At 41.6% G+C, this 22,330-nt stretch overlaps 1 protein-coding gene across 6 annotated transcripts in view; it reads right to left on the bottom strand.

Annotated features, from left to right (window-relative positions):
• LOC106582113 (B-cell CLL/lymphoma 9 protein) overlaps positions 1-22,330 on the bottom strand; it is a 42,796-nt gene that overhangs the window by 7,401 nt on the left and 13,065 nt on the right. For all 6 annotated transcript variants that reach the window (XR_014382035.1, XM_082967093.1, XM_082967095.1 and 3 more), the window contains 4 exons: positions 21,144-21,569; positions 8,323-8,663; positions 7,619-7,726; positions 7,323-7,509 (listed from right to left, as the gene is read on the bottom strand). Coding sequence is in view for 5 of the 6 variants with exons in the window: in XM_082967093.1 (XP_082823219.1) it covers positions 7,323-7,509; positions 7,619-7,726; positions 8,323-8,663; positions 21,144-21,442 (935 nt within the window). In the remaining variant the exon portion in view is untranslated. The remainder of the gene's footprint in view (positions 1-7,322; positions 7,510-7,618; positions 7,727-8,322; positions 8,664-21,143; positions 21,570-22,330) is intronic.

Below are 22,330 nucleotides of genomic sequence, written 5' to 3' on the forward strand. Positions count from 1 at the left end.
CAATTTCTTGGGCAACAATACCTATTTGCCAATTGGCCTGGAGCCTTTTACTGCCTACACGGAGGAGCCCTGCCAATCCAACACGACTGGTCTGCCGACGTAACCATCCGAGGAGGCTAAAATAGACTCCTCCGTCGCAACGTCCCACTAAGGCCCTTCTGCTAGCCTGCTAGCCCCGGCCCGCTAGCTGTCTGAATCGCCGTGGCTCCAGCTCGCCTAGCTACCCACTGGTCCCCATGATCACTCGGCTACACATGCCTCTCCCAAATGTCAATATGCCTTGTCCATTGCTGTTCTGGTTAGTGATTGTCTTATTTCACTATAGAGCCTCCAGCCCTGCGCAATATGCCGTACGTAGCTCTTTTGTTCCACCTCCCACACATGCGGTAACCTCACCTGGTTTAAATGTCTCTAGAGACAAAACCTCTCTCATCGTCACTCAATACCTAGGTTTACCTCCACTGTATTCACATCCTACCATACCCATGTCTGTACATTATGCCTTGAATAGAGGTCGACCGATTCATCGGAATGGCCAATTAATTAGGGCAGACTTCAAGTTTTCATTACAATCGGAAATCGGTATTTTTGGACGCCGATTTGGCCGATTCTTCTTTTTTTTTTACACCTTTATTTAACTAGGCAAGTCAGTTAAGAACACATTCTTGTTTTCAATGGCGGCCTAGGAACAGTGGGTTAACTGCCTTGTTCAGGGGCAGAACGACAGATTTTTACCTTGTCAGCTCGGGGATTCAATCTTGCAACCTTACAGTTAACTAGTCCAACGCTCTAACCACCTGCTTTACATTGCACTCCATGAGGAGCCTGCCTGTTACGCGACTGCAGTAAGAAGCCAAGGTAAGTTGCTAGCTAGCATTAAACTTATCAATCATAATCACTAGTTAACTACACATGGTTAAAGATATTACTAGTTTATCTAGCCTGTCCTGCGTTGCATATAATCGCTTAGGTACACGTTGCTCCAACCATAAACATCAATGCCTTTCTTAAAATCAATACACAAATATATATTTTTAAACCTGCATATTTAGTTAATATTGCCTGCTAACATTAATTTCTTTTAACTAGGGAAAAATGTGTCACTTCTCTTGCAACAGAGTCAGGGAATATGCAGCAGTTTGGGCCGCCTGGCACGTTGCGAACTGTAAAGACTATTTCTTCCTAACAAAGACATCCGACTTCGCCAAACGAGGGATGATTTAACAAAAGCGCATTTGCAAAAAAGCACAATCGTTGCACGACTGTACCTAACCATAAACATCAATGCCTTTCTTAAAATCAATACACAGAAGTATACATTTCTAAACCTGCATATTTAGCTAAAATAAATCCAGGTTAGCAGGCAATATTAACCAGGTGAAATTCTGTCACTTCTCTTGCGTTCATTGCACGCAGTCAGGGTATATGCAACAGTTTGGGCCACCTGGCTCGATGCGAACTAATTTGCCAGAATTTTACGTAATTATGACATAACATTGAAGGTTGTGCAATGTAACAGAAATATTTAGACTTAGGGATGCCACCCGTTAGATAAAATACGGAAAGTTTCCGTATTTCACTGAAAGGAAAAACGTTTTGTTTTCGAGATGATAGTTTCCAGATTCGACCATATTAATGACCTTAGGCTCGTATTTCTGTGTGTTATTATGTTTTAATTAAGTCTATGATTTGATAGAGCAGTCTGACTGAGCGATGGTAGGCAGCAGCAGGCTCGTAAGCATTCATTCAAACAGCACTTTCGTGCGTTTTGCCAGCAGCCCTTCGCTGTACTTCAAGCATTGCGGTTAATGACTTCAAGCCTATCAACTCCCAAGATTAGGCTGGTGTAACCGATATGAAATGGCTAGCTAGTTAGCGGGTGCGCGCTAATAGCGTTTCAAACGTCACTCGCTCTGAGACTTGGAGTAGTTGTTCTCCTTGCTCTGCATGGGTAACGCTGCGTCGAGGGTGGCTGTTGTCGATGTGTTCCTGGTTCGAGCCCAGGTAGGAGCGAGGAGAGGGACAGAAGCTATACTGTTACACTGGCAATACTAAAGTGCCTTTAAGAACATCCAATAGTCAAAGGTATATGAAATACAAATCGTCTGGATTACTGCAACTCGCTGTTGGCTGGGCTCCCTGCCTGTGCCATTAAACCCCTACAACTCATCCAGAACGCCGCAGCCCGTCTGGTGTTCAACCTTCCCAAGTTCTCTCACGTCACCCCGCTCCTCCGCTCTCTCCACTGGCTTCCAGTTGAAGCTCGCATCCGCTACAAGACCATGGTGCTTGCCTACGGAGCTGTGAGGGGAACGGCACCTCCGTACCTTCAGGCTCTGATCAGGCCCTACACCCAAACAAGGGCACTGCGCTCATCCACCTCTGGCCTGCTCGCCTCCCTACCTCTGAGGAAGCACAGTTCCCGCTCAGCCCAGTCAAAACTGTTCGCTGCTCTGGCACCCCAATGGTGGAACAAGCTCCCTCACGACGCCAGGACAGCGGAGTCAATCACCACCTTCTGGAGACACCTGAAACCCCACCTCTTTAAGGAATACCTAGGATAGGATAAAGTAATCCTTCTAACCCCCCCCCCCCCCCTTTAAAAGATTTATATGCACTATTGTAAAGTGGTTGTTCCACTGGATATCATAAGGTGAATGCACCAATTTGTAAGTCGCTCTGGATAAGAGCGTCTGCTAAATGACTTAAATGTAAATGTAAATAGTCCTATAATTCCTATAATAACTACAACCTAAAACTTCTTACCTGGGAATATTGAAGACTCATGTTAAAATGAACCACCAGCTTTCATATGTACCTCATGTTCTGAGCAAGGAACTTGCTTACATGGCACATATTGCGCTTTTACTTTCTTCTCCAACACTTTGTTTTTGCATTATTTAAACCAAATTGAACATGTTTCATTATTTATTTATGGCTAAATTGATTTTATTGATGTATTATATTAAGTTAAAATAAGTGTTCATTCAGTATTGTTGTAATTGTCATTATTACAAATAAATAAAAACAACCGGCCGATTAATCGGTATCGGCTTTTTTGGTCCTTCAATAATCGGTATCGGCGTTGAAAAATCATAATCGGTCGACCTCTAGCCTTGAATCTATTCTTCCACGCCCAGAAACCTGCTCCTTTTACTCTCTGTTCCGAACGCACTAGACGACTACTCCTACTCCACAGGCGCTCTCATTTGTTGACCGTAAAAGCCTTGGTTTCATGCATGTTAACATTAGAAGCCTCCTCCCTATGTTTGTTTTACTCACTGCTTTAGCACACTCCGCCAACCCTGATGTCCTAGCCGTGTTTGAACCCTGGCTTAGGAATGCCACCAAATATCCATCCCTAACTATAACATTTTTCAACATGATAGAACTACCAAAAGGGGTGGAGTTGCAATCTACTGCAGTGATAGCCTGCAGAGTTCTGTCATACTATCCAGGTCTGTGCCCAAACAATTCAAGCTTCTTCTTCTAAAAATCCACCTTTACAGAAACAAGTCTCTCACCGTTGCCGTTTGTTATAGACCACCTTGTGCCCCCAGCTGTGCCCTGGACACTAAATGTGAATTGATTGCCCCCCCATCTATCTTCAGAGTTCGTACTGTTAGATGACCTAAACTGGGACATGCTTAACACCCCGGCCATCCTACAATCTAAGCTAGATACCCTCAATCTCACACAAATTATCAATGAACCTACCAGGTACAACCCCAAATCCGTAAACATGGGCACCCTCATAGATATCATCCTGACCAACCTGCCCTCTAAATACACCCCTGCTGTCTTAAACCAGGATCTCAGCGATCACTGCCTCATTGCCTACGTCCGTAATGGGTCTGTGGTCAAACGACCACCCCTCATCACTGTCAAACGCTCCCTAAAACACTTCAGCAAGCAGGCCTTTCTAATCGACCTGGCCCGGGTATCCTGGAAGGATATTGACCTCATTCCATCAGTAGAGGATGCCTGGTTATTCTTTAAAAGTGCTTTCCTCACCATCTTAAATAAGCATGCCCCATTCAAAAAATGTTAAACCAGGAACAGATAAAGCCCTTGGTTCACTCCAGACCTGACTGCCCTTGACCAGCACAAAAACATCCTGTGGCGGACTGTATTAGCATTGAAGAGCCCCCGCGATATGCAACTTTTCAGGGAAGTTAGCAACCAATACACACAGGCAGTTAGGAAAGGAAAGCCTAGCTTTTTCAAACAGAAATTTGCATCCTGTAGCACAAACTCCAAAAAGTTCTGGGACATTGTAAAGTCCATGGAGAATAAGAGCACCTCCTCCCAGCTGCCCACTGCACTGAGGCTAGGAAACACTGTCACCACCGATACATCCACGATAATTGGGAATTTCAATAAATATTTTTCTACAAATCCAGATAGAGTCGCAAAATCTGGACCCCTACAAATCAGCTGGGCTAGACAATCTGGACCCTCTCTTTCATAAATTATCTGCCGCAATTGTTGCAACCCCTATTATTAGCCTGTTCAACCTCTCGTATCGTCTGAGATCCCCAAAGATTGGAAAGCTGCCGCGGTCATCCCCCTCTTCAAAGGGGGAGACACTCTAGACCCAAACTGTTACAGACCTATATCTATCCTACCCTGCCTTTCTAAGGTCTTCGAAAGCCAAGTTAAACAGATCACCGAACATTTCGAATCCCAACGAACCTTCTCCGCTATGCAATCTGGTTTCTGAGCTGGTCATGGGTGCACCTCAGCCACGCTCAAGGTCCTAAACGATGTCATAACCTCCATCGATAAGAGACAATACTGTGCAGCCGTATTCATCTACCTGGCCAAAGCTTTTGACTCTGTCAATCACCACATTCTTATCGGCAGACTAAACAGCCTTGGTTTCTCAAATGACTGCCTCGCCTGGTTCACCAACTACTTCTCAGACAGAGTTCAGTGTGTCTAAATCGGACGGATCAATTCTCGGGCCGACTCTTTTCTCTGTATACATCAATAATGTCGCTCTTGCTGCTGATTCTCTGATCCACCTCCACGCAGACGACACCATTCTGTATACTTCTGGCCCTTCTTTGGACACAGTGTTAACTAACCTCCAGACGAGCTTCAATGCCATTCAACTCTCCTTCCGTGGCCTCCAACTGCTCTTAAAATGCAAGCTAAACTAAATGCATGCTCTTCAACCGATCGCTGCCCGTACCTGCCCGCCCGTCTAGTATCACTACTCTGGACGGTTCTGACTTAGAATATGTGGACAAGTACAAATACATAGCTGTCTGTTTAGACTGTAAACTCTCCTTCCAGACTCACATTAAGCATCTCCAATCCAAAATTAAATCTAGAATCGGTTTCCTATTTCGCAACAGTGAAGTATCCTTCACTCATGCTGCCAAACATACCCTCGTAAAACTGACTATCCTACCGATCCTTGACTTCGGCAATGTCATTTACAAAATAGCCTCCAACACTCTACTCAGCAAATTGAATGCAGTCTATCACAGTGCCATCCGTTTTGTCACCTAAGCCCCATATACTACCCACCACTGCGACCTGTATGATCTCGTTGACTGGCCCTCGCTTCATACTCGTCACCAAATCCACTGGCTCCAGGTCATATAGAAGTCTTTGCTAGGTAAAGCCCTGCCTTATCTCAGCTCACTGGTCACCATAGCAGCACACACCCATAGCGCCACGCGCTCCAGCAGGTATATTTCACTGGTCACCCCCAAAGCCAATTCCTCCGTTGGCCACCTTTTTCCTTCCAGTTCTCTGCTGCCAATGACTAGAACGAATTGCAAAAATCACTGAAGCTGGAAGCTCATATCTCCCTCACAAACTTTAAGCATCAGCTGTCAGAGCAGCTCACAGATCATTGCACCTGTACATAGCCCATCTGTAAATAGCCCATCCAACTACCTCATCCCCATATTGTTTTTTTTCTCCTTTGCACCCCAGTACCTCTACTTGCACATTCATCTTCTGCACATCTATCACTCCAGTGTTTAATTGCTAAATTGTAATTTCGCCACTATGGCCTATTTATTGCCTTACCTCCCTAATCTTACCTCATTTGCACACACTGTATATACATTTTTTTGTATTGTGTTATTGACTGTACATTTGTTTATTCCATGTGTAACTCTGTGTTGTTGTTTGTGTCGCACTGCTTTGCTTTATCTTGGCCAGATCGCAGTTGTAAATGAGAACTTGTTCTCAACTGGCCTACCTGGTTAAATAAAAGGTGAAATATATATTTTTTTTAAATGACAGTTTTGCACACTCTTGGCATTCTCTCAACCAGCATCATGAGGTAGTCACCTGGAATGCATTTCAATTAACAGGTGTGCCTTGTTAAAAGTTAATTTGTGGAATTTCTTTCCTTAATGCGATGGAGCCAATCAGTTGTGTTGTGACAAGGTAGAGGTGGTATACAGAAGACAGCCCTATTTGGCAAGAATAGCTCAAATAAGCAAAGAGAAATGACAGTCCATCATTACTAAGACATGAAGGTCAGTCAATACGGAACATTTCAAGAACTTTCTTCAAGTGCAGTCGCAAAAACCATCAAGCACAACGATGAAAATGTCTCATGAGGTCTGCCACAGGAAAGGAAGACCTAGAGTTACCTCTGCTGCAGAGGATAAGTTCATTAGAGTTACCAGCCTCAGAAATTGCAGCCCAAATAAATACTTCACAGAGTTCAAGTAACAGACACATCTCAACATCAACTGTTCAGAGGAGACTGTGTGAATCAGGCTTTCATGGACGAATTGCTGCAAAGAAACCACTACTAAAGGACACCAATAACAAGAAGAGACTTGCTTGGGTCAAGAAACACAAATAATGGACATTAGACCGATGGAAATCTGTCCCTTGGTCTGATGAGTACAGATTTTTGGTTCCAACCGCAGTTTCTTTGTGAGACGCAGAGTAGGTGAACGGATGATCTCCGCATGTGTGGTTCCTACCGTGAAGCATGGAGGAGGTGTGATAGTGTCACCAGCAAAGCACAGTCACACTCACAAAACACACCGAATAAAGCCCATTGAGTGGAGAACATTTAGCAAAAAGTTAAATCTATGCACGCCTAAATATCTTATATTGAGTGATAATTAAACTTGTTTTTTCGTACCAAGCTAAATGACCTACTGTCAATGGCAGATAATTTTGCTTATTTTAATCTAAAAAGGCTCAATTCAAGTAATTTATCTTATTTCAAGATATTTTACCTTCATATGACGATTAATACGGCAATTAAGATCAAATATCTTGAAAAATATATTTTTGCAGTGTAATTTACATTCATTCGCTGTGATCTGCCTTACTTGTTGGCCATCTCTGTAGTGAAGACATAAACCACTTTAGACCCAGCCTTCTGACCACCCGCCGACTCCGACGCTGCGCCCTGGCCTCCTAGTGGATTGTGGGAGGGCGTGGAAGAGCGGCTGAGTCCGGCGTTGGAGGGAGGATGGGAGTTGGAGTCCTGGGGCTTCACGTCACTGGAGTTACAGTCTGGGGAGGGACAGAGAGGATCATCGGTACTGTAGTTTTCAGTAGCAGGTGGAAATGGGGATGACCGACAGACACACAAACACATACACAAAGTCACACACACACTTACTGAAGAATCCTTTGTCGTCCTCATCACTCTCTCCTCCAGAGCACCAGTCAGCTCCACTGTAGGGCTGCCTCCTCTCAGCCACACACATCCTCTTCACCCTGTTACTGTCTGTCACACACACACACACACACACACACACACACACACACACACACACACACACACACACACACACACACACACACACACACACACACACACACACACACACACACACACACACACACACACACACACAGTCAGTGTGTGTCTAGCTGTGTTTACATGTGTGTGCGTTTCTACAGACCAGAGTTAGAGCTGGGCTCTCCATGTCAATAGCACACACAAACACACTTTCCCCTCTCCCCTCCCTTCTCTAAGTGCAGTCCTGTGCACCAGACTCCCAGGAGGAGAGGAGAGACCGACACAGCAGTGGATCAAGGGCAGAGTGCGTGACCATAATGACACGCTTTCAGGGGCCTGCTGCTGTTTCCACAGCCACAACACATGTTCACACAGAATGTATACGTAACATGCCCACTAACATCAACAGCTATTGTGTCAGAGACTCAGAAATATATAAGCACTTTATCTTCATGGAAATGCAAGTTTAGAAAGTAGGATGTCATCAGTAAATAGTACACTACTTCATACCACTACATTTCCCGGTACTCAACTTGACATATTTGAGCTGAATACTATTTGGAGTGCAGTGTAATAGTCACCCTTGTCGTCGCTGGTGGGCGTAACTGTGTCTGGCTGCTGCTCGTTGTAGGACTCCACCGAGGTGCTCCTCTCTCTTTTTACCTTCACCTTTGACCCCTGTCCCCCAGAGGTCAGGCCCTGGCCGTTTTTCAGCCCCCCCATGCCCCCTGGACCCGTCCCCAAAACACCCCCCTGCTGGGAGCCCTTAGCACCCACTGTCTTGAGGTCGCAGGGCGAAGCCTGAAGTTGGCTGCCGCCGCTTCCTGGTTTGCTCTGATTGGGCAGTTTGGAGTCCATGGCACCACCAGAGGGAGACATGACGGGAGGGGAGCGTACCATGACTTCTGGCTTGGGTTTAGGACTGAGAGAGGGAGAGATGAGGAGGAGGGAGAGAGAGAAGTGCTTATCAACTGTACATAAATAAACTGAAGCAAAATGTACTTCATGCACTCTTTCATAGTGACAGACAGTGAAAGAAAATGTCAGCATAATTTTTATTTAACCTTTATTTATCCAGGTAGTCTCATTGATATAAAAATCAATTGACCTGGTCATGGTTAGGCAAGAGGGAAGACAACTTTACTTAAACTGATGAGGAAGAATTACTGGAGACTAGGGTTATGACATTCCAGGAGAATCAAGTGCATATCTCACACTGTGTGTACGTGTTTGAATGCCGCAACAGGTATGGCTCCCCAAGTAGTACACTCAGGGAGAATCTCAATTGCATACTCCTCACGTCCCTTCTCCTGTCTCTAGTCAGACTGCAATCACTCCTCACATCCCTTCTCCTGTCTCTAGTCAGACTGCAATCACTCCTCACGTCCCTTCTCCTGTCTCTAGTCAGACTGCAATCACTCCTCACGTCCCTTCTCCTGTCTCTAGTCAGACTGCAATCACTCCTCACGTCCCTTCTCCTGTCTCTAGTCAGACTGCAATCACTCCTCACGTCCCTTCTCCTGTCTCTAGTCAGACTGCAATCACTCCTCACATCCCTTCTCCTGTCTCTAGTCAGACTGCAATCACTCCTCACGTCCCTTCTCCTGTCTCTAGTCAGACTGCAATCACTCCTCACATCCCTTCTCCTGTCTCTAGTCAGACTGCAATCACTCCTCACGTCCCTTCTCCTGTCTCTAGTCAGACTGCAATCACTCCTCACATCCCTTCTCCTGTCTCTAGTCAGACTGCAATCACTCCTCACATCCCTTCTCCTGTCTCTAGTCAGACTGCAATCACTCCTCACATCCCTTCTCCTGTCTCTAGTCAGACTGCAATCACTCCTCACATCCCTTCTCCTGTCTCTAGTCAGACTGCAATCACTCCTCACATCCCTTCTCCTGTCTCTAGTCAGACTGCAATCACTCCATTGATCATTGTTTGTGGTGACGAGGGGCGGAGAAGCATTTTACAAAACAAAGTCATCAGCGATCGGATCGTCTAACCCAGTGGTCACCGATCGACTTGACGATTTCCAAGGCATTCCTAGTCGATCACCAAACATTTCACAGAAAACACAATTAAGCATTGCGTTCATTTTTTTTAAATTCTTCTTGTACTGTTGGCGGTAGGTGCACTCGATTCAGCTGCCCTGCGTGCCGAGTAGGCGAAGTGTTCCCATTTTGAACCATTTTATGTGTCTGAAGGTACAAACTCTGCCATCTCGTGGCCCCGGAGAGCAAATCAAGTGCACTATATAGGTCTACCGCTGGCCAACTGAACGGCTCACTGTAACGTAGCGGACATTAAAAAAAAGCTACAGCGAAGATGATACTGTGAGATTTCAAAGCTTTTAAAACAATGACTAGAGAGAGACTGTCAACAAATACAGCAAAGAGCTGCTGTTTTTATGAGTGAGTTCATGCTTTAAGTTCTTACTCAGCACTGTCAACACTTTTTATAAGCCATAAAATGCACAATTCTTGCAACTTCCACTCGCGCTACAACCAGCATGTAGCTGTAATGAATGAGTAGGAAAGTATCGATAGGCTTGCGTTATTATTTGCAGCTTGGGTCTATATTTTACTTTCTCTGTTCATAGGAGTAACAACATGAATTTGTGCATGAGGCAGAAATAATGCAGTGCGACTTGAGTTTTGCCATCAGCTGGAAGACGGTGTCCCTTTTTGGTCAATGTCAGCGGAGGGACATTGAGAGGTGGACCCTCAGTCTGCTGCTCTCTCCCTCCACTGAGACTGACCATCAGATGCAGGCACCATCAGCCCAGTACAATTCGAATAAAAAGCACATTATTTAAATGTATGTTCACTCAGCTGTGCCTCACAAGTAATACAACAATGGGTCGATTACCGGTGTGATCATATAGCCTACCTCAAATGTTGAAATAGCATTGAAAAAATGTCCAAACAACAATGATTTGGCAGGGCAATTCAAGCAAAGCTAATATGCGGTGATAATGTATTGGACCTATAGCCTAGTAAGCCTACTGCACAAACCTCATTGCTACAGTACTGTTTTTAATTGGCTAATGTTGCATATGCTTATGTTTTTTAAGTCATGTTACTGATAACAATCCTGGCTGTAGATCTCGGCTTGCATTTTGACTCAGAAAGTGATCTTGACTCAAAAAAGGTTGGTGACCACTGGTCTAACCAATCTGAGCATCAAAGCCAGTAACTAATTTTCAAACAGCCGCTTAACCCATGTGTGTTCTAGCTCAACCTATTGGTTTCTGAACCAATTAGAAGGCCCGAAATGTGTTCGCAGTCGCTGAAGGGTTGGACAGGTACTCCGATCCAGACTCATTGCAGAGAAGAAACTAACGTCTGTGGGCGTGGCATAGGGTATGGCCGGAGCAAGGAGTGTGAGTAGCCAGGCAATCCTCTCTCCTCACCTCCTTCTCAAAACACAGGCCAGAGGTCCCTCCCCTCTGATCTTCTCCTCCGATGGGTTTTGAGAAGGAGGCGACGAGAGGAGTATGCAATTAAGATTCTCCCACAGTCTCTGTTAGTTCTCTCACTTCCCCACCACGACTTGTTTCCCCTAGAAAAGCAGTGGTGGCAAAGGTCACAGAAAAAAGTTGGGGGGGATAGGGGTTACTTCTGTACAAGGACTGAGAAGTACCGTTCTGGTGACTTTTTAAAAGGACATTCTACTCCAAAATGATTCAACAAAAAAAAAAAAAAAGAAAATTGAGTTTTTAAAGTCAGACTTTTAGAGAACAACTTTACATTTGACACAACATCCTAAATTGTTATTAATATTTAAAATTATTTTGAAGAAGCATGAATTATTATTCAACAGAGAAAAACTGTTTCAATTACAAAGTATGTATGTAATTTCCCTTTCAAGACACCATTTCCCCGTTAAGAGTTTTGGTGTGCAGGTGTTCCTAAACCATGCTACAAACTCTAGTTGGAATTGCCTTTAATGGTGCCATGCGTGCAATTACATTAAGAAATGTTGGGCATTGACTGATAATCAGAATGCAGGTTTCTCTCCGTGACACCCGCAACTCGAATGCACCTCCGATTAAAGCCATTCTACTATGGGGTTGTCCGATTTTGCTGTTCTTTACTAGTCTTGTTGACAGAGGAAAAGTAAATGTGGACAGTTCTAGCATCTTCAAAGTGAATCTTGGCAGAAATATTTTTATGTTCCTTTTTTATTGTTGTGTGGCGGCATCAAATTATTGAGTTCAGGGAAAACACTTGACACAACCAGGGACACAGAGGGGAAACAGGCCAGAGCCTGGAGCTAGAGTTAATGAGTGTCCAGTGAACAGACTCCTGACTGAGGAATCTCAGTTGGAAAAGAGGCCAGAGAGTCAGACGGCTGGCTGGGAGTGGACCAGACTGACCTCTTGTCCCATCAACCCCTCCCAATCTCCCCCTACCTCTTTCCTCACTTTCCATTGCCGGGAGGAGAGACTGCCAGAGTAGTGAATCACACACACACACACACACAAACAACCTAACATGTGTGCAGACTAATACATAAACACACACACACACACACACACACACACACACACACACACACCCACACACACACACACACACACACACACACACACACACACACACACACACACACACACACACACACACACACACACACACACACACACACACACACACACACACACACCTTCAGCAGCTCTATTTCTATGGAGGCACCCTAATTGAAAAACAGACTAAAAACAGTAGGCCTACTGTATTCAAGACTTACGCTGTGGGAAATCCCCCAACCCACCATGATCCATCATTATAGCTGCTAACCACTGTGCTGTACATACATAATCATTATTATAGCTACTAACCACTGTGCTGTACATACATCATCATTATTATAGCTACTAACCACTGTGCTGTACATACATCATCATTATTATAGCTACTAACCACTGTGCTGTACATACATCATCATTATTATAGCTACTAACCACTGTGCTGTACATACATAATCATTATTATAGCTACTAACCACTGTGCTGTACATACATCATCATTATTATAGCTACTAACCACTGTGCTGTACATACATAATCATTATTATAGCTACTAACCACTGTGCTATACATACATCATCATTATAGCTACTAACCACTGTGCTATACATACATAATCATTATTATAGCTACTAACCACTGTGCTGTACATACATAATCATTATTATAGCTACTAACCACTGTGCTGTACATACATAATCTTTATTATAGCTGCTAACCACTGTGCTGTACATACATCATCATTATTATAGCTACTAACCACTGTGCTGTACATACATAATCATTATTATAGCTACTAACCACTGTGCTGTACATACATCATCATTATTATAGCTGCTAACCACTGTGCTGTACATACATCATCATTATTATAGCTGCTAACCACTGTGCTGTACATACATCATCATTATTATAGCTACTAACCACTGTGCTGTACATACATAATCATTATTATAGCTACTAACCACAGTGCTGTACATACATCATCATTATTATAGCTACTAACCACTGTGCTGTACATACATAATCATTATTATAGCTACTAACCACTGTGCTGTACATACATCATTATTATAGCTACTAACCACTGTGCTGTACATACATAATCATTATTATAGCTACTAACCAATGTGCTGTACATACATCATCATTATAGCTACTAACCACTGTGCTGTACATACATCATTATTATAGCTACTAACCACTGTGCTATACATGCATCATCATTATAGCTACTAACCACTGTGCTGTACATACATCATCATTATAGCTACTAACCACTGTGCTATACATACATCATCATTATAGCTACTAACCACTGTGCTATACATACATCATCATTATAGCTACTAACCACTGTGCTGTACATACATCATCATCGTTATAGCTACTAACCACTGTACTGTACATACATCATCATTATAGCTACTAACCACTGTGCTGTACATACATCATCATTATAGCTACTAACCACTGTGCTATACATACATCATCATTATAGCTACTAACCACTGTGCTATACATACATCATCATTATTATAGCTACTAACCACTGTGCTGTACATACATCATCATTATTATAGCTACTAACCACTGTGCTATACATACATCATCATTATTATAGCTACTAACCACTGTGCTATACATACATCATCATTATTATAGCTACTAACCACTGTGCTGTACATAGATCATCATTATTATAGCTACTAACCACTGTGCTGTACATACATCATCATTATTATAGCTACTAACCACTGTGCTATACATACATCATCATTATTATAGCTACTAACCACTGTGCTATACATACATCATCATTATTATAGCTACTAACCACTGTGCTATACATAGATCATCATTATTATAGCTACTAACCACTGTGCTGTACATACATCATCATTATTATAGCTACTAACCACTGTGCTGTACATACATCATCATTATTATAGCTACTAACCACTGTGCTATACATACATCATCTTTATAGCTACTAACCACTGTGCTATACATACATCATCATTATAGCAACTAACCACTGTGCTATACATACATCATCATTATAGCTACTAACCACTGTGCTGTACATACATCATCATTATTATAGCTACTAACCACTGTGCTATACATACATCATCATTATAGCTACTAACCACTGTGCTATACATACATCATCATTATAGCTACTAACCACTGTGCTGTACATACATCATCATTATAGGTACTAACCACTGTGCTGTACATACATCATCATTATAGCTACTAACCACTGTGCTGTACAAACATCATCATCATCATTATAGCTACTAACCACTGTGCTGTACATACATCATCATCATTATAGCTACTAACCACTGTGCTGTACATACATCATTATAGCTACTAACCACTGTGCTATACATACATCATCATTATAGCTACTAACCACTGTGCTATACATACATCATTATTATAGCTACTAACCACTGTGCTGTACATACATCATCATTATTATAGCTACTAACCACTGTGCTGTACATACATCATCATTATTATAGCTACTAACCACTGTGCTATACATACATCATCATTATTATAGCTACTAACCACTGTGTTATACATACATCATCATTATTATAGCTACTAACCACTGTGCTGTACATACATCATCATTATTATAGCTACTAACCACTGTGCTATACATACATCATCATTATTATAGCTACTAACCACTGTGCTGTACATACATCATCATTATTATAGCTACTAACCAATTATTATAGCTACTAACCACTGTGCTATACATACATCATTATTATTATAGCTACTAACCACTGTGCTATACATACATAATCATTATTATAGCTACTAACCACTGTGCTGTACATACATCATCATTATAGCTACTAACCACTGTGCTGTACAAACATCATCATCATCATTATAGCTACTAACCACTGTGCTGTACATACATCATCATCATTATAGCTACTAACCACTGTGCTGTACATACATCATTATAGCTACTAACCACTGTGCTATACATACATCATCATTATAGCTACTAACCACTGTGCTATACATACATCATCATTATAGCTACTAACCACTGTGCTATACATACATCATTATTATAGCTACTAACCACTGTGCTGTACATACATCATCATTATTATAGCTACTAACCACTGTGCTGTACATACATCATCATTATTATAGCTACTAACCACTGTGCTATACATACATCATCATTATTATAGCTACTAACCACTGTGTTATACATACATCATCATTATTATAGCTACTAACCACTGTGCTGTACATACATCATCATTATTATAGCTACTAACCACTGTGCTATACATACATCATCATTATTATAGCTACTAACCACTGTGCTGTACATACATCATCATTATTATAGCTACTAACCACTGTGCTGTACATACATCATCATTATTACAGCTACTAACCACTGTGCTATACATACATCATCTTCATAGCTACTAACCACTGTGCTATACATACATCATCATTATAGCAACTAACCACTGTGCTATACATACATCATCATTATAGCTACTAACCACTGTGCTGTACATACATCATCATCATTATAGCTACTAACCACTGTGCTGTACATACATCATTATAGCTACTAACCACTGTGCTATACATACATCATCATTATAGCTACTAACCACTGTGCTATACATACATCATTAATATAGCTACTAACCACTGTGCTGTACATACATCATCATTATTATAGCTACTAACCACTGTGCTGTACATACATCATCATTATTATAGCTACTAACCACTGTGCTATACATACATCATCATTATTATAGCTACTAACCACTGTGCTATACATACATCATCATTATTATAGCTACTAACCACTGTGCTATACATACATCATCATTATTATAGCTACTAACCACTGTGCTGTACATACATCATCATTATTATAGCTACTAACCACTGTGCTGTACATACATCATCATTATTATAGCTACGAACCACTGTGCTATACATACATCATCATTATTATAGCTACTAACCACTGTGCTGTACATACATCATCATTATTATAGCTACTAACCACTGTGCTGTACATACATCATCATTATTATAGCTACTAACCACTGTGCTATACATACATCATCATTATTATAGCTACTAACCACTGTGCTGTACATACATCATCATTATTATAGCTACTAACCACTGTGCTATACATACATCATCATTATTATAGCTACTAACCACTGTGCTATACATACATCATCATTATTATAGCTACTAACCACTGTGCTATACATACATCATCATTATTATAGCTACTAACCACTGTGCTATACATACATCATCATTATTATAGCTACTAACCACTGTGCTGTACATACATCATCATTATTATAGCTACTAACCACTGTGCTGTACATACATCATCATTATTATAGCTACTAACCACTGTGCTATACATACATCATCATTATAGCTACTAACCACTGTGCTATACATACATCATCATTATAGCTACTAACCACTGTGCTATACATACATCATCATTATAGCTACTAACCACTGTGCTGTACATACATCATCATTATTATAGCTACTAACCACTGTGCTATACATACATCATCATTATAGCTACTAACCACTGTGCTATACATACATCATCATTATAGCTACTAACCACTGTGCTGTACATACATCATCATTTTAGCTACTAACCACTGTGCTATACATACATCATCATTATAGCTACTAACCACTGTGCTATACATACATCATCATTATAGCTACTAACCACTGTGCTGTACATACATCATCATTATTATAGCTACTAACCACTGTGCTGTACATACATCATCATTATAGGTACTAACCACTGTGCTGTACATACATCATCATTATAGCTACTAACCACTGTGCTGTACATACATCATCATTATAGCTACTAACCACTGTGCTATACATACATCATCATTATTATAGCTACTAACCACTGTGCTGTACATACATCATCATTATAGCTACTAACCACTGTGCTGTACATACATCATCATCATTATAGCTACTAACCACTTTGCTGTAAATACATCATCATCATTATAGCTACTAACCACTGTGCTGTACATACATCATTATAGCTACTAACCACTGTGCTATACATACATCATCATTATAGCTACTAACTACTGTGCTGTACATACATCATTATTATAGCTACTAACCACTGCTGTACATACATCATCATTATTATAGCTACTAACCACTGTGCTATACATACATCATCATTATAGCTACTAACCACTGTCCTATACATACATCATCATTATAGCTACTAACCACTGTGCTGTACATACATCATCATTATAGCTACTAACCACTGTGCTGTACATACATCATCATTATAGCTACTAACCACTGTGCTGTACATACATCATCATTATTATAGCTACTAACCACTGTGCTGTACATACATCATCATTATTATAGCTACTAACCACTGTGCTGTACATACATCATCATTATTATAGCTACTAACCACTGTGCTATACATACATCATCATTATAGCTACTAACCACTGTGCTATACATACATCATCATTATAGCTACTAACCACTGTGCTGTACATACATCATCATTATTATAGCTACTAACCACTGTGCTATACATACATCATCATTATAGCTACTAACCACTGTGCTATACATACATCATTATTATTATAGCTACTAACCACTGTGCTATACATACATCATTATTATTATAGCTACTAACCACTGTGCTATACATACATCATCATTATTATTATAGCTACTAACCACTGTGCTGTACATACATCATCATTATTATAGCTACTAACCACTGTGCTATACATACATCATCATTATAGCTACTAACCACTGTGCTATACATACATCATCATTATAGCTACTAACCACTGTGCTGTACATACATCATCATTATTATAGCTACTAACCACTGTGCTATACATACATCATCATTATAGCTACTAACCACTGTGCTATACATACATCATCATTATAGCTACTAACCACTGTGCTATACATACATCATTATTATTATAGCTACTAACCACTGTGCTATACATACATCATTATTATTATAGCTACTAACCACTGTGCTATACATACATCATCATTATTATAGCTACTAACCACTGTGCTGTACATACATCATCATTATAGGTACTAACCACTGTGCTGTACATACATCATCATTTTAGCTACTAACCACTGTGCTATACATACATCATCATTATAGCTACTAACCACTGTGCTATACATACATCATTATAGCTACTAACCACTGTGCTGTACATACATCATCATTATTATAGCTACTAACCACTGTGCTGTACATACATCATCATTATAGCTACTAACCATTGTGCTGTACATACATCATCATTATAGCTACTAACCACTGTGCTGTACATACATCATCATTATAGCTACTAACCACTGTGCTATACATACATCATCATTATTATACCTACTAACCACTGTGCTGTACATACATCATCATCATCATTATAGCTACTAACCACTGTGCTGTACATACATCATCATCATCATTATAGCTACTAACCACTGTGCTGTACATACATCATCATCATTATAGCTACTAACCACTGTGCTGTACATACATCATCATCATTATAGCTACTAACCACTGTGCTGTAAATACATCATCATCATTATAGCTACTAACCACTGTGCTGTACATACATCATTATAGCTACTAACCACTGTGCTGTACATACATCATTATTATAGCTACTAACCAAAGCTTTACATACATCATCATTATTATAGCTACTAACCACTGTGCTATACATACATCATCATTATAGCTACTAACCACTGTGCTATACATACATCATCATTATAGCTACTAACCACTGTGCTATACATACATCATCATTATAGCTACTAACCACTGTGCTGTACATACATCATTATTATAGCTACTAACCACTGCTGTACATACATCATCATTATAGCTACTAACCACTGTGCTGTACATACATCATCATTATAGCTACTAACCACTGTGCTGTACATACATCATCATTATAGCTACTAACCACTGCTGTACATACATCATCATTATAGCTACTAACCACTGTGCTGTACATACATCATCATTATAGCTACTAACCACTGTGCTGTACATACATCATCATTATTGCTACTAACCACTGTGCTGTACATACATCATCATTATAGCTACTAACCACTGTGCTGTACATACATCATCATTATTATAGCTACTAACCACTGTGCTGTACATACATCATCATTATTATAGCTACTAACCACTGTGCTGTACATACATCATCATTATAGCTACTAACCACTGTGCTGTACATACATCATCATTATAGCTACTAACCACTGTGCTCTACATACATCATCATTATAGCTACTAACCACTGTGCTGTACATACATCATCATTATTATAGCTACTAACCACTGTGCTGTACATACATCATCATTATAGCTACTAACCACTGTGCTGTACATACATCATCATTATAGCTACTAACCACTGTGCTGTACATACATCATCATTATAGCTACTAACCACTGTGCTGTACATACATCATCAGCGAATACCTACAGTTAGACCAGTGGTCACCAACCTTTTCTGAGTCAAGAGTAATCATATGCAACATTAACCAATTAAAAACAGTGCTGTAGCAATGAGGTTTGTGCAGTAAGCTATAGGCCCAATACATTATCACCTCATATTGGCTTTGCTTGAATTGCCCTGCGAATACATTGTTGTTCTGACCATTTAAAAAATAAATAATAAAAAAATGTACAGCTGCAGTGCTTGTTGTAGCGCAAGCAGGAAGAACCTGCATTGTATGGCTTATAAAAGTGTGGAATACAAAGTGTGGAATACAAAAAGTGTTGACAGTGCTGAGTAAGAACTTACACATGAACTCCCTCATAAAACCACCATTTTGCTGTATTTGTTGACCGTCTCTCTCTAGTCAGGGTTTTAAAAGCTCACAGTATCAACTTTGCTGTAACTTTCTTTTATGCCTGCTACGTTACTGCAGACCCGGCAATCTGAGCCATCCGATTGGCCAGCGGTAGGCCCCCCTGGGAAGGCAGAGTTTGCAGCTTCAGACACATGAAATGGTTCAAAATTTGAACACGTCGCCAACCCGGCGCGCAGGGCAGCTGAATCGGGTACACCATCTGCCAGCAGCACGAGATGAAAAATAGGAACGCAAGGCTTTATTGTTTGAGAGAAATATTCGGTGATCGACTAGGAATGCCTTGTCGATCACAGTTGGTATAGGCAAGTATAGGCATAGTACAGACAGACCGAGGGAAGGGAAACACAAACCATTTTCTCACTGGCCAATAGTGAGGTAGGAATAATGTCTGCCAGAGTATTATATTTGGCTCGGATCATAACCATGTACAACTGACAGGGGCAGTTCTTCACAACCATAGGCCAGAGACAACAGACCATAATAATCTGGCGGAGAGGAGGATCAGGGCGGCTGCTTCTCAGTGGCCATGAGAAAAGTACAGCTCAGGAGAACAGGACACTTCCAACTGGCAGACACAGCCCCATACCACACCCTACTGACACACACAGCTGAGAGAGAGAGAGCGCGAGAGAGAGGGATGGCAGGCGTTTGGCAGGGCAGATGCTGATTTCCAGTGGCTCCAGAAACATGAGTCAGCAGAGAGAAGATCCAAACACAGTGTACTCCCTGACCCCAGGACACACACACACACACACACACACACACACACACCACTTTTACTACTACTACTACTACTTTACACAGACAGACACACGTACACTCTCTCTCCCTCACCTCTGTGTGTTGGTGGATGGGGAGTTCTTCAGTCTGTTGTGATGAATGGAGGGGGCTCCCAGCACCACAGAGCAGGGTGGGGTGATGAGCTGGTGGGGGCTGCCTGTGTGTGTGTGAGGGGCTTTCCCTCTGCCGTTCCCTCGGCCACCCGAACCTGGAATACTGTTCCCGATATTCCCAAGATTCCCCCGGCTGTCCTTGGCCTCCTCTCGTTCCTTCTTCCCTCGCTCTTTCTTGCTGAAGTGTGTCGCTGCCGTTCCTCCTGCTGTGGCAGGCCTTTCCTCCTGGACCTCCAACATGCTCTGTGTGTGTGTGTGTCTCAATAAGACTGTGTGTGTGTCAGAGAGAGTGTGTGTTTCTGTGTGAGGAAGAGAGTGGGTTTGTGCATGAAGTTTCCCCGAGGGGCTCTCACAGCCCTTGGGCACTCTGTGGAGAGAAGACAGAAGACAAATGTAAGGACACCTTTACAACAATTGTCATTGCCGTTACATGGTCATTGGTTATCACGTTTGAAAATAATTCTGTTGTGTATCATCCTCTCTGGTAGACGTAGTGGGAGTCCCTGAATGTGGTTGACTGGGGGAAACACACAATACAAATGGAAGCTCCACTGACTGAGCTCTCAATTATGACTGCCTGGATTCCTATTGACCACAGAGCCCACACCCGTTCTTACACTGTGTGCATACGTGCATGTGTGTGTGCGCGTGTTTGCGTATGCATTCTATGGATGCAGCAGTGTGTGTGTTTGCCTGTGAGTGCGTATGCATTCTGTTGCAGCAGTGTGTGTGTTTTATCCCCCTCTGGTAATGACATGAGAATCCACAGTGAGCAGCACAGTCAGATCACACTGTCATCCCGCAAATATTTAGGAACTCCTCCAAAACACTCATACTGTAACCGGCTCCAGCGATCCACTGGAGGGGGGGGCGAGAGAGAGAGCTGCTGGGACTGGAATTAACAGACAATCTCACTGTTAGCTGCTCCTACATGGGCTAACTATACACTACTGTACAGGGTTGTGTGTGTGTACAGCGAGAGACAACTCCATAGGGACAGAAAGACCGACAGTGCTTTCAGAAAGTATTCACACCATTTTACTTTTCCACATTTAGTTGTGTTACAGCTTGAATTCAATTGAGATTTTGTGTCACTGATCTACACACAAAAGCCCATAAAGTCAAAGG

Source organism: Salmo salar, chromosome 21 (genome assembly GCF_965601325.2).
Source record: "Salmo salar chromosome 21, fSalSal1, whole genome shotgun sequence".
Lineage (NCBI taxonomy): Eukaryota > Metazoa > Chordata > Actinopteri > Salmoniformes > Salmonidae > Salmo > Salmo salar.